This window comes from Ammospiza caudacuta, chromosome 4, assembly GCF_027887145.1.
Source record: "Ammospiza caudacuta isolate bAmmCau1 chromosome 4, bAmmCau1.pri, whole genome shotgun sequence".
Taxonomy (NCBI): domain Eukaryota; kingdom Metazoa; phylum Chordata; class Aves; order Passeriformes; family Passerellidae; genus Ammospiza; species Ammospiza caudacuta.
The window spans coordinates 28,335,120-28,347,546 of NC_080596.1; the positions used below are offsets into that span (position 1 = coordinate 28,335,120).

A 12,427-nucleotide genomic window follows, 5' to 3' on the forward strand; every position below is an offset into this window, starting at 1 on the left:
CTGTTTGGGGCTAATTAAGGACCACCTAGATTTAGGCTCACCTCTAGTGTCACCATCTGTTTGGCCATGGCTCTTTCTACAGCCTCATACATCTGTGTGTTCTGGATCCCCAGGCCACAAAAAATGACAAATGCTTCCAGAAACTCCTCATCATTTCTGTTGAAAGCCTTGATTTTCCCCGAGTTGTCTTCCATCTTATTCACAAGCTGGCAAACTCCTATGTCAGGACACAAAAATGAAAGGAAGTAATACAGAGAATATGTCACTATCAGGAATTAGGTTTAGGCCAGATAATCCTACAGTATAAACCACCAACATGTGACACATAGGAATTTTGTAGGATTTTCCTTTTTTTTTCCCCCTAAAGTGCAGTTTCAATGTATTATAAAATAAATGTTAAAATTTTATATATACATAATAAATTCAAAAGTACTTATTAGGATTTGTAAACCAAAAATGTAGGGCTTTAGAGGTTTGATTGTCCTGTCAAATTCAAGGGTCGTTTTCATCCTAACTTTTATTATTAATACTATTCTAGATTGATATAATCCCTAAAGACAATTTGTCCTTTGGAGGCTAATTAAATTTTTGCAACCATGCCAAAAGAACATTTATCAAAGTCAGAACAGTGGTACACAGAGTTTTCACTTCCTCATTTGAGCCAGTACTAGGATTTTTTTCAAGTAAATGAGCTAAACAGGGAATACCCAATATGAGGTTCAAAGCTGAAGTACACTCAACCTTTTTTTGAAGATGTGGTTGAATTACAGCCTCTTGCAAACACTACTGAACTCCTTGAGAAACATCTGACTGAATTCAACTTAGGTTCAAATGTGCTGATATTTACATTCATTAATTTTGTGTTAAGAATTTCTGGGCCTTTCTGCACACATGTCATTGAAGAAGTCTGACAGGTAGCTTCTACCACACCTTGCTGCAGTTTAAAGTGAGCAGGGAGAAATTCAGAAACACACCTGCCCTCGGTTTTACCTGCTAAGATCACAATATTAATTAAAGCAGCTGAATTACAAGAATATGTTTTCTTTGGCAATGAGTATTGTCTTAACAGACTCCAAATGCTTTCTCACTGCCATGAGCAAAAAAGTTGCATTTCCTGGCCAAGTGCCAAGATATCCCAGCTGCAAATTAAAAATTCTGAAAAAACTTACCATGTGTGCATCTTCCCTGTTACAGCTGATAATAAAGCTAAGGAAAAAATGCAGCACACACAAACTGTGGTTTTAGAAGAATGTTAGCCTCACAAGTTTTGATGTCTGGTGACAACGGAACATTGTCCTGTTTCCAAATTGTATTCTGTTTGAGGAACTTAGTATCAGAGTCTCCTCTAAAGAGACCAAGACTGTAACCATTGAGTGTAATGGCAGGGATTGGGGTATCTGAATACAGCAAACAGAATTCTGAACCTTTATGGAATGAGATGGAAAGGAATGGATCACTGAATCACATAATCCCATTAGAAAAGAATTCATTCAAATAAGAAATAAGATTAACTTTCCCTGGGAAAAAAGAAGCTGATTTACAAAACTCTTCAGGAAAATCCCACAAATCTGACCTTCAGATTTCTGTTTAGTACAGTTTATGAAATTATAATTATTTCCATAGCGACAGTGATGCAAGATTAAGACAGTGAATATGCCACACAAGTAAATGAATTCTTAAAAGACACAGTATTTGCACGTAAATGTCTCTTTAAAAAATAGAGAACTGCAGTAAATATACTGTGTATTACTTAAAACTCTTTAACCTCTTTCAAAAGCTTCCCCAAAGCACTGAGAGGTCCACTGATTACAAATTAAGGAACTCCAAAGTCTTTCACTGGGACAGAGTTATAAAATCACAGCAGGATTCTGTAAAGCTTTTATCACATACCTGAGAAATGTACAGGTCAGGAGAATAAAGTTCTTTTCATCTTTCTTGCTAGTAAGATTTGCTTGGGTTTCATGTGGACAGTTTTTCTTACCCCCATCCCACTTCCTAAATTCTGGTTTGGGGCATCCTAATCTTAAAAATAATTTTAAAAAGAAACCAGACTTATAATAATAGTCATACATGCTTTGTAGTATTGTAAAGGAACTTCTGGGTACTATCCCAAAGAAAACTTCTTGACCTTGTCCTATTAAATAATTGAACATGAAGCAGCTGTGAAACCATAAAATACTTCAAAGAACATTTCCCAATGAGAATGACTCAGATTTGAAAAGCCCACCTAAATGGGTGGCCTGACTGAAACTTTCAGTTTGAACTTCAATAGACAATCTCAATAGAAAAAAAAAGCAGATGCAACTGTTTTATCAATAGCTCACAGCATGGTGAAATATCCCTAATTAAAGCTCTACAGTTCAGTCTTCATTTTAGTCTTTTAGGGATTGTTTGAATATTTAAAGTAATAAAAGAACTCATGACAGAAGCTAATAGCAAAAGAAATTTCAGAGAACTCCATTAGATAAAGATAAGGTTTCTTGTACTGCTTCAGATGTTAAAAAGCTAAATCTGTCTTCACAAAAAAGACATCAAATTTACTCTATAAATTGGGCCATGCAGTTTAGCCATCATTCTCAAAGAAAATTATTTCAAGATCATTAAAAAGTCATTCTTGGAACTCTTAATATTTACTTGTCAATTTTTTTCAAGCTGATGAAATTGGATCCATTCTCCTATCTAAGAATGAGTACATTTTATTTTCTGTTTGTGAGGCTTACTGATCCCATAGGCTGACACTCATTTTCTACTCTTTAGCAGCTTGTTAGGTGAGCAATTTATATTCATGGTTGCAATAGACTTACTAGTTGAGAACATGATAATTAAGGATCTTCTCTCCTGGCTTCAGATTGCACGTTGCTGTGATTTTATCGTGGAGCACATAAATTTATCTATAAAATGTACAGCGTTGTTTTTGTTAAGATACCTACCTATCACTTTATTCTTTTTCCCATTTTTTATTGGTGTACACAGCAAACTCTTTATGTTCCAACTTAGATTTTCTGCATTGTCATTCTGTTAAACAAACAGAAAAATACAGTTACAATTTTAAAAGCTGCTTTTCAGGTGGCTGAAGTGAAAAAGCTGTAGAGCTGGGCTCTACATCTACTCTAGGCTTACATCTTCCTTTGAAGAGCAACCAGGTGATCAATGAGTTTGCCCACAAACAGCAGGCAGGAAAAGTACTACAGCTGGGTCAGCATTCTGCACTCTTCCCAGGACTTTGCAGCATGTCCCATGCTCCAACAGAAGGAGATGAACTCATTTGGGAAGAGGAAGGATAGAACAAAGAGATAATGCCTCCTTTTCAAACACCTGGGGAGAAAAGGGCACAGCTCTGCTCTGACTGCCCCGTGAATAATGTGGCAGTTCTTGAGCAGTACATTGGGTCTGACCTCCAATTGTGTGTGGCACCAAAAGAAATGGGCACACGCTAATATTTCTGATCAAAAGGTTATCTTTTTTTATATTGTTGCTTTGTGGTCTGCTGCTGTGCAAGGGCTATAGAGAGTATCTTGGCAGGATTTTCATGAGGTAAGTGCGCTGTTGAATGTCCTCCAAAGAAAGAGGCAAGCCAAGGTTTCTAGGGCACTGGCAACACCTGGGATTTCCCTCATGTCAGGGTGCATCAGCTTTCAAAACATTTATCCTACTGCCCTGCTTCTGCAGTAGTGCACGAGCAGTGTCTGTGTTGCTGAAAAACATTTCCAGATTCCTTCTAAAAGCACTAGTCCTCTTTTAATACTTAAGGTGAATTCCAGGAAAAAGAAAAGAATCAAAATAACTCTAAGTCTACTGGACAGCCTGTTTCCAACAAACAGTTGTTTGGATGATTCTCAAGGTATTAATTTTATTTTTAAATGTCTTCAAAATCATCATCTTGTTATTAATCCATAAAGTATATCCATTGGATTCTGTCTGTACTTCCAGTCCTGCTGATAAGACAGGCTTAGTCTGAGAACTCAATTCCTGTGTTGCTCAATCTGTCCCAGAAACCCACTCCAGAACATCCAAGAAGCCTTGCACAGGAAAAGAAAGGGAAACAACCCAGCTCCCCACCAGGAGCCTGCTCCTCCTTTCCACTTACTGGAACAATCACACTGAGCACTGTCTTTTCTGATCATTTTGTTGTGTATCTCAGAACAAATTTTGGTAAAAAGCCATCTGCTGGACCACAGTAGCTCCTCTCCCCTCTTGTCAACAGGCTTAAACAGGAAGAGCAGACATATTTCTAATTTGTGCATTGAAAATATGGGAAAATACGTAATTAAAAATTTGCTTTTTGCTGATGATGACCATGAAGCAAACCTCACTGGAACCTGAGCCTTGCCAAGTGACCTTCCCTCCTCACTGTCCAGTATCCCTGTGCTCAGTCATCCACTGCATCACCAGCTCACACTTGAGGAAGTGTTAGGCAAAAGCTCCCAGAGAAAAGTGAAGTTGATTCATCTCAACTACAACAAAGAACTTGCATCTATAACATTCATCTTTGCCAGAATGAGAAGGGAAAGGAAAGGATAAAAAAGAAGGAACTTCTGAGAGCCTCCCAACACTCACTCTGTGTTTACACCATTTTAACTGGAGCCACCCTGCCAGAAATAAGAGGAAAGCAAAAAAGGTTTAAAAGTTAAACAGAAAAACATTTTCCATTTCTGAATTTCAAACTTAAGCTTATTTTACGTACTGTCCATGGAAATCTTCTGTCTTTGCAGACATCTGGGATGTTGAGCGGCTCCATCGTATTCTTCACATACTGAGCGTACATGTAATTGATTTTGTTTGTGTCATAGTCCCTGAAGGATACAACATTATTATTATGTGCTTTGCATAAAAGTGAGTAATTTCATTAGGCTAAGCAGGTAATAGGAATATCTTTCCTATATGAGAGAAGGATATATAGATACAACCAGTAGATATATAATGGAGTTGACTTCAAATCCTGTATCCTAATCCAGCTGTCATCACAAAAGTGCAGCATGGATTGGTGCATGCTTTCCACCATGTTTTAGTGTTCAACAACATTAACACTGAACACCAAACTGAAGAAATAAACAATTCCCTACAGTTTACACAGATGAAGGATAAAGAATGAACAGCTGGGTTTATACAGAAATGAACAGAACTATTTGAAAACAAACTGCATTCACAAATCTGGTACTCCTGAAAAACCAGTGTTGGGTGAAATTCACATATTAGTTCAAGAGAGTTCATCAGGTGTCACTTGTGAATTTTCTGCTGCTAAGTTAATTTCAAATTTGTTCTAAAAGTAAAGACAGTCACATGGAGGTTCTGTTACTGAAATAGAACTGTCTATTCCAAATCAGGACATAAAGCATCTTTACAGAATCAATCACCTCCACTTTTTTAGCCACTATTTATTTAAGGTATTTTAATTCTCTTGGACCCTTTGCCTGCCTTGGAGGAGGACATATACCCTACTTATAAACCTATTCCCATTAAGCTCCTGTAGTTTCCCTCCAACACTTGGCTTGATTTTCGTTATCCTCCTGGTGTAAGGATGTTCCAGGGCTGGAGGAGAGGAATTATTCTTTTGTTATTTCACACATACAAGGCAATGCCCCACAATTCTGAAAAACAATTTGATTTGGGGCTTGATTCAGTGTCCTTGATTGCATAACAAGCCTGAAATATTATATTATGTAAAGTAATACTTCCCATCTAATCCATGTCATTGTATTTCTGCTCTTGCCTGAAACTGTGCCCTTCAAGCATAGCAGAAGTTCTAACTGCAGTGGTTGACTGAATGCAGTCCTAGGTATTTAATTGTGCTGTCTCGTGAACAAGCATCTGATAGGCAGCTAAGCCTCCAAGACTCCTCTTCCCTATCAGATGTGAGAAAAGTTTCTGACAGCCCATGCAAGCAGTAAATAATATTTTAAGTCCATTAACTAGTCACCATAAAAAGGGTAATGAGGAGGAAGGCTCCCTTCTTATAGAGAAGAAGAGGACTAGAGAGGAGTTTTCTTTTTCACCTGTGATCTTACCAGGTTGTTGTACATGTGTACTTTCTGGTGGAACACTGTCTAAAACTGTAACACAGCTCAACAGCTTTTAGTTGCTCAAATCACACACTTTGGACATCATTCTCTAATATAGAGAATTAAGCTTAATGATAAATATTTACTGCAAAGCAACATCAAAGGGGCTCAAAATCTGTTTGCTCCCTGCACAAAATAGCTGTAGTAGAGTATTTTATATACAACTGTCTCTCTTTCTGACAGGATTTGAAACAACTGTTTGAGTAATTTTCAAACTTCAAACTAGAGAGGTTCAGGCTAACTTTGGGAAGTATTTTATCTGGGTATTTTAATTCAGCTCTTTATCTCTTTTTTTTCCTCCCAGTTGAACTCCTTAGGGGTTTCCCAAAGATGAGTGAGCGTTAGAACTTTAGGGCTCCAGTTTTGATTTAGTCAGACATATTCTTTGAGTAATTTTCCTTATCTATGAGTTGAGGATAATCATTAAAATAATTGATTAAAAGCATTATTTTGGTTATTATCTACTAATTTGCATATGTCTCCTTTATAACATAGTCATCCACACAGATTTCTTTGAAATCAGTTTTAGGGCAGCTCCTCTGTGCATTTCCATAGCTTAGTCTTGAAATACAAATATGTTTTTAGACTAGCAAAGTGAATTGATCAAGCCCTACTCCTGCTCTGCTCAGTGGGACCTTTTTAAGGCAAGAGAGTTGGTCTCTGCCCACTTAAGGGGAAAAGCTGCTCTATAAAAATAGCAGTAATACGTGGGATCCAGCAGAAATAATTCTGTTATTATGAAAAGAATATTAAAAGCCTAAGTTTCTTCAGAATTCTCCTAGGATGAACAAAAGTCAGAATTAATTGGTTTACCTCTTCAGATTTTCAGCTGAATCCTCTAATTCATCAGATTCCATGTGAAAGACACTAGAAAATGTATCCTGGAATATCAAGAGGATGCTTGAATACACAGGTGTATAAGGTTGTCATTATTTAGAACAGTATTGCTCATTAAAACCTTGTTGCAGTTATCAAGGCCTATTCTGTACTACAGACAAGTGTAAAAATTAGCTTCATCCACATCTGTCATCAAGCATACTGGATCCTACCATAAGGGTATCTTTTGATACAACTTTAGGTATCACAGAAGTGTCTTGAATCTCTACTCATGACCCAGAGAAGATTTACAAGCTGTGCCAAACTGATATGTCAGAACAGAAATTCTATAATTACATAAAAGCCAGAACCTCTCATGTCAACACCCAACCTGAGCAGATGCCACAAAGGAAATGATAGAAAATGAAATGACAAGAGAACATATGAGAATGGAGGGAAGCCAACCTCACTGCCAGGGAATAAACACTTCTGCCTTCTGACAGAATAAACATACTCACTGGGCAATCTTCATCCACTATGAAGATGGTACACTTCTGCACCTGCATGAAGGTTATTATAGTGGCTGCTATCTTCTTCAGGATCACCTCCAAAGACTGCTGCTCTTCAAAAATCAGGCTGGCAAGGTCAAGAAGCACCTGAAGAAAAGGTAATTTGTGAGGGTGTGACTAATTTTGATTTATGCAATCACTATTGTTACTTATGTCTTTAAGTCTTCCTCTTCCCTGAATCAGGAAGTCAATGTTTATGTCTGTGACCAGAAGTAAGTTTTGGCTCTCACAGATTTCAAGGTAACAGTCAGTATTAGCCAGTTTGACACTTTTTATAATATCAGAAATAGAAATATCAGACTATCAGCTCTCTGATATTTTCAGTCAGAGAAGCAGAATAGATTTAGGCATTAATAGGTCAAATGAAACCTGTGAAATCTAGAAAACAATTCCTTGCCCTTAGGAAACCTATTTTCCTATGGCTCATGTGCACATTCTCAAACCACTGAGTTTTTAAGACTTCTGAACACAGTTGTTCTTGGTTGTAATTCTAACAGATCCTAATTAACTTATTTGGTGAAAACATCATTTAGATACACTCTGCTGTTTTTCAAAGCTGCTGTTGGAAAGATTTAGCTGCTCATATATGCTCATATTTTTTTCCTCACAGGAAACATGAAAGCATTTAATAAACTGTCCAAATTTGTACCAATTTACAGACACTGATAGTTGGAAACTCAGACCTACTAGGAAATTTTAAAAAGAACTGCTGACTAGTCTTTTCTCTGAAACATTATCACATGATACAGGGCAAGCATATTCACCCATAAAGGCCATGGCATTAATAACCCATCAAAACCAAGTCGGCAGCAAAGTAGAGCTATAGCAATCAGAAGGAAATTCAGTTTTCCAGTTGATCATTACTGAAAACATGGTTAGTGACTGTTATACTAAAGGAACAGTCTGTATGCCCTCTGCTATTCCACAGGGATATTCCTCCCTGTAATTTCTGGAGTCTGACACCTCTGGTTGTTAAATACATATGGCGAACCACAGGATAACTACAGGCAATATAAAGTAGATTAACATGGAACAGATTTTCTGACATTTCACTCTACCTGCTTCCCCTAGACAGGCCATTTCTCACAGCCCAGCTGGAATGCACCCAGCCTCTTCCCAGTGCAGCCCAGGAGAGCTTTATCAGAGCCACCCAGCATTCAGTCACTGGGATTAAAAGCAGCCAAGGAATAACTACCACATCACAAGGAGGAAGAGGAGGTGCTGATTTCTTGCAAACCCTCCTGATTTGTGCATCCCTGGACAAACCTGTTGGCTGTACCTGATTGCGCCTGTTCTCGAGCAGAGACGTCTCATACAACTGCGCATTGTGAAGAACGATTCCACAGAATGCCAAATATGCTGCAAAATCCTGGAGACAAATGAACATCCACATCTCACAGAGATAATGTCCCACAGCATTTGAACTCTATTAAAGATAAGCTACTGCAACGTTTTGTTTGCACTCTGAAGTATTAATTGATATTTTTGTTGGTTTTGGCAACCGCACGTTCAGGATCTGGGTTTTTTTCAGCTACTCATAATTACTTATGTCCTCAAGAATCCCTTCTCCTTTTATTTAGCTAAAATCTGAAGATCATTATCTTGGTACAAGTAGGGGTCATCTGAAAAGCAGCTTCAAGGAAAAAAATAATTGTGCACCAATGCATATTTTAGCAAGAAAAACTGACCACAGAAAACCAGCCTCTCTGAGGGAATTCAGTCTCTTGTGAAGTGGAAAGAAAGATTTTCTAACATAGCAAACCCACAGGTTTTTCCTCATTCAGGATGGGATTAATTCTGATATCCTACAAATACTCAGTGTACATTTTATTTGAAAGGGGAATTTTTCAAAGAGAAAGGATAAATTCTGATTCTTTTATTGCTGATTGTTAAGTCAACTTCTTCAGCCTGAGCACAGCCTGGGCTTTGCCCTGCCAATCTGAACGTGAAGTCTGGAAATTTTTGGAATGCAACCACACTGGGAGAATTAGGAATCCATTCTATTGTCTGCTCTCCTGATTCTCTCATATATTCATAATTTATCTGAAGCTTTTTCTTTTCCTGCAAATGCTATACTGAGAAGTCACATGGTATTTAAAAGACAGTCACTCCACAAATGTCATTGTTCAAATTGTGTTTCTTGGGCTTGCCAGGAGAGTTAGAACCAAGTAATTAAAAATTATGTCCATTGAAATTTATGAAAGTGTTTTACAATGCATTTCAGTAGAGTAGGCCTGTGTTTCAGAGATACATGACATGTGATCCAGAAATTAAATTATTTCACAGCCACATTCCTCATGGCCTCATAAAGAAAAATGTCTGCAGTATTTCCAGGAACGTTCACATTCTCACAGATGTTTAATTTTAAATAACTTAAAAATTTCTGAGTAGCAGGAATTTGTCTCTTCCCCTATGAAAACGGAAGAGACAAACATGAAGCTTTTATACCTTTTCATCTTGTTCAGTGAAAGTGCCGCCAATTCCAGATTTCTTGTTGATTGCTTGAGCCACACCAACAACCTAGTGCATTAAAAATGGAGAAATTAGCTAATTTTAGGGGTCTAGCACTGAATTCCATTTCCAGGCATAATTATGTAAGATAATAAATGATCATTGTAGGTATTCGCTTGGTTCACTATTGAATCAAATTGTTGGATAATAAATGTTACTCTCTCATGCAGAAACATTTCCTAGATTACAGGATTTGAAGACCTTAGCCTTTCCCTAATATAATTCTGTGTTTTCATTTCTTTTGAGACAAGGTATTATTAATCTGACAAAGTATAACGCAAAGCTTTTAGATATTTTCAGATTTTTAGCATGATTACAACAACTGATAGAAAAAGCTGCAAAGAACTTTTTTTGTTTGAAGTGTAATAGTGTAAAACCAATGCAAAATGCTAATGAGTTTTTTTTAATCTTGCTTTTTTAGGATATACACTATCAAAGGAAAACTGTGTGGTGAGCATGTTTAAAAAGTTGCGTTTAACCGTTCATGGTGAAGCTGTAACTGCTGAACTGATGGAAGACATGTGGTTTTATTTTTGTAATGGAAAAGAGGACAATTTACTATCTCTCAGTCCAGCATTCCCAAAATTCTGATGCTGTAAGTAAGGCCATCGTTCTTTAACATGAATCACTGCCAACTGTGGGCTCAAAAATGTCTGTCTGAAATAAAGTTCAGCAGTCAGCTCCATTCCATACAACCCCAGTTTTCCCACAGTCAACCTCTTACTTCAGTGAGGAATATTTCTTATCCAGTGGACTTCCTTTCTGTAATAACGGTGTACCACCAGCCTGTATGCTCCTCTGGCAGACTTTGAATGAAAAAGTTATTATGCTTTTATGTTCACCTACATGTGCAGAGGTTAATGTTTAGGCCTCTTCTCATGCTACTGTCTCTCCTGGGTGTGGATTTAATTTTTTTTTTTTCCAGTTTTGATCCAGCATGAGCTAAGACAACTTTAGCAAGGCCAGAGGCTTTTCACCCAAAAGGTGAGTGCTTTCATGTTGGTTGTTTAAATACATCCCCTCCATGAAAGGAAAGTCTGCAGTGCTTAAAAAAAAAGCGATAAGAAAACAGTAAAAGGACCATATTAATACAGAAAAAAAAGACTATTTAGGCTCCTTTCATCATCATTCCAGGTTTCAGATACATTAACAAAGGCAGGTGTTCCAAGAGCAGTGGCCAGTTTTAGATCTTTGATAAGGTCCTCCAGTAAAGGATTTTAACGGAAGGGGAAGGATGTAATGAGGAGAAAAAAACCTAAAAATCCATGTTGACTTGATTAGGATGAAAATTTTATGCATATACAAATGTTTCTCATTTTAGTTGCTGTTTCAGTGGCATTCTAAGCTTCCAGACAACTTTGTGTTGTGCCCATTTCTTTTTCATACAAAATGAACAGTTTTAAAAATTAAACTGTCCCAAATTCTGGCTTCATTTGTGTCAGTTAAAATTTCAGTGCACTTTTCAGAATTCCATAGAATATGGTGCAGAGACAGTAATGAGAAAAACTTCAGTGGGGCATTTTTATACCATTGGAGTCTTGCCTGCAACCAGGTAATTAGGAGAAGATGTAGGAAACTCGAGAGGATCTGCTCCTGTTACTAAAGTAATTATGTAATTAGGACAAAAGTCAATCATGTGGTAGCATTTGGGGCTATGGAGAACATACACTTGCATTTTAGAGAATTCTAAGCACAGCATGAAACTCAAATCCTCATTTTTAAAACTTATTCTACACAAATCACAAATAATAGGCCAAATCTGATCTCCAGCTGGGAGTTATGATTGCATCAGCAGAAAAACTGAATTAAAGGTGATCAAGTGCTCTAGACTCAGCTAGACAGGGAACTAAAAAAGCTTTAAGATATTACTCTGGACTGAAGAAAACCAAGGCTAAGGGAAAGACTGAAGTCATTAGGATCTGCTTATGCTTTGACACTTGTGAGTTGATGGCCTAATCACTGAAGTGAGCAGTGTACTGTGGAGTACTCCAAGCTCCTTTTCCTGAGCTTTCCCTCCAGTTTGGACTAGGCAGGTGGGGTTATAGAACACTGTCTAGAGGAGTCCTGCAGTTCCCAACAAGAGCCTTCTTCCAGGTTTGCTCTGTTGAAAGAGCTTAAGGGGTGAGCAGAAGGAAATTGCCCTTGGACCAGAAACCAAGTACTTTGCTCTTTTCCATTCAGATCACACAATACAGACATAGACCACAAAGACAAAAAGCAATTTTGATGATGGAATTGTTCCCTTACTTTCTATTCCAAAGAGGAACAAACCTTTCAGCAATTGCTGATTCAATACCCACCTGTGTTTTACCACATCTGAACACAGCGTTCCTGATTGTATTCTTGCTGATAACACAGGTGATCTTCCAGTGCTCTACCTGTTCTCTAACCTTTCTTTTCTAGCTGTGCTACTTTTCCAATTTAGTAAATCCTGATCCACATTACAAGGAGAGATTTCTTCTAATTATCAGA

At 37.6% G+C, this 12,427-nt stretch overlaps 1 protein-coding gene across 3 annotated transcripts in view; it reads right to left on the reverse strand.

Annotated features, from left to right (window-relative positions):
• PDE5A (phosphodiesterase 5A) overlaps positions 1 to 12,427 on the reverse strand; it is a 104,781-nt gene that overhangs the window by 20,053 nt on the left and 72,301 nt on the right. For all 3 annotated transcript variants that reach the window (XM_058803080.1, XM_058803079.1, XM_058803078.1), the window contains 7 exons: positions 9,893 to 9,964; positions 8,724 to 8,813; positions 7,394 to 7,531; positions 6,873 to 6,940; positions 4,685 to 4,793; positions 2,931 to 3,015; positions 42 to 217 (listed from right to left, as the gene is read on the reverse strand). In XM_058803080.1, coding sequence (XP_058659063.1) covers positions 42 to 217; positions 2,931 to 3,015; positions 4,685 to 4,793; positions 6,873 to 6,940; positions 7,394 to 7,531; positions 8,724 to 8,813; positions 9,893 to 9,964 — 738 coding nt within the window. The remainder of the gene's footprint in view (positions 1 to 41; positions 218 to 2,930; positions 3,016 to 4,684; positions 4,794 to 6,872; positions 6,941 to 7,393; positions 7,532 to 8,723; positions 8,814 to 9,892; positions 9,965 to 12,427) is intronic.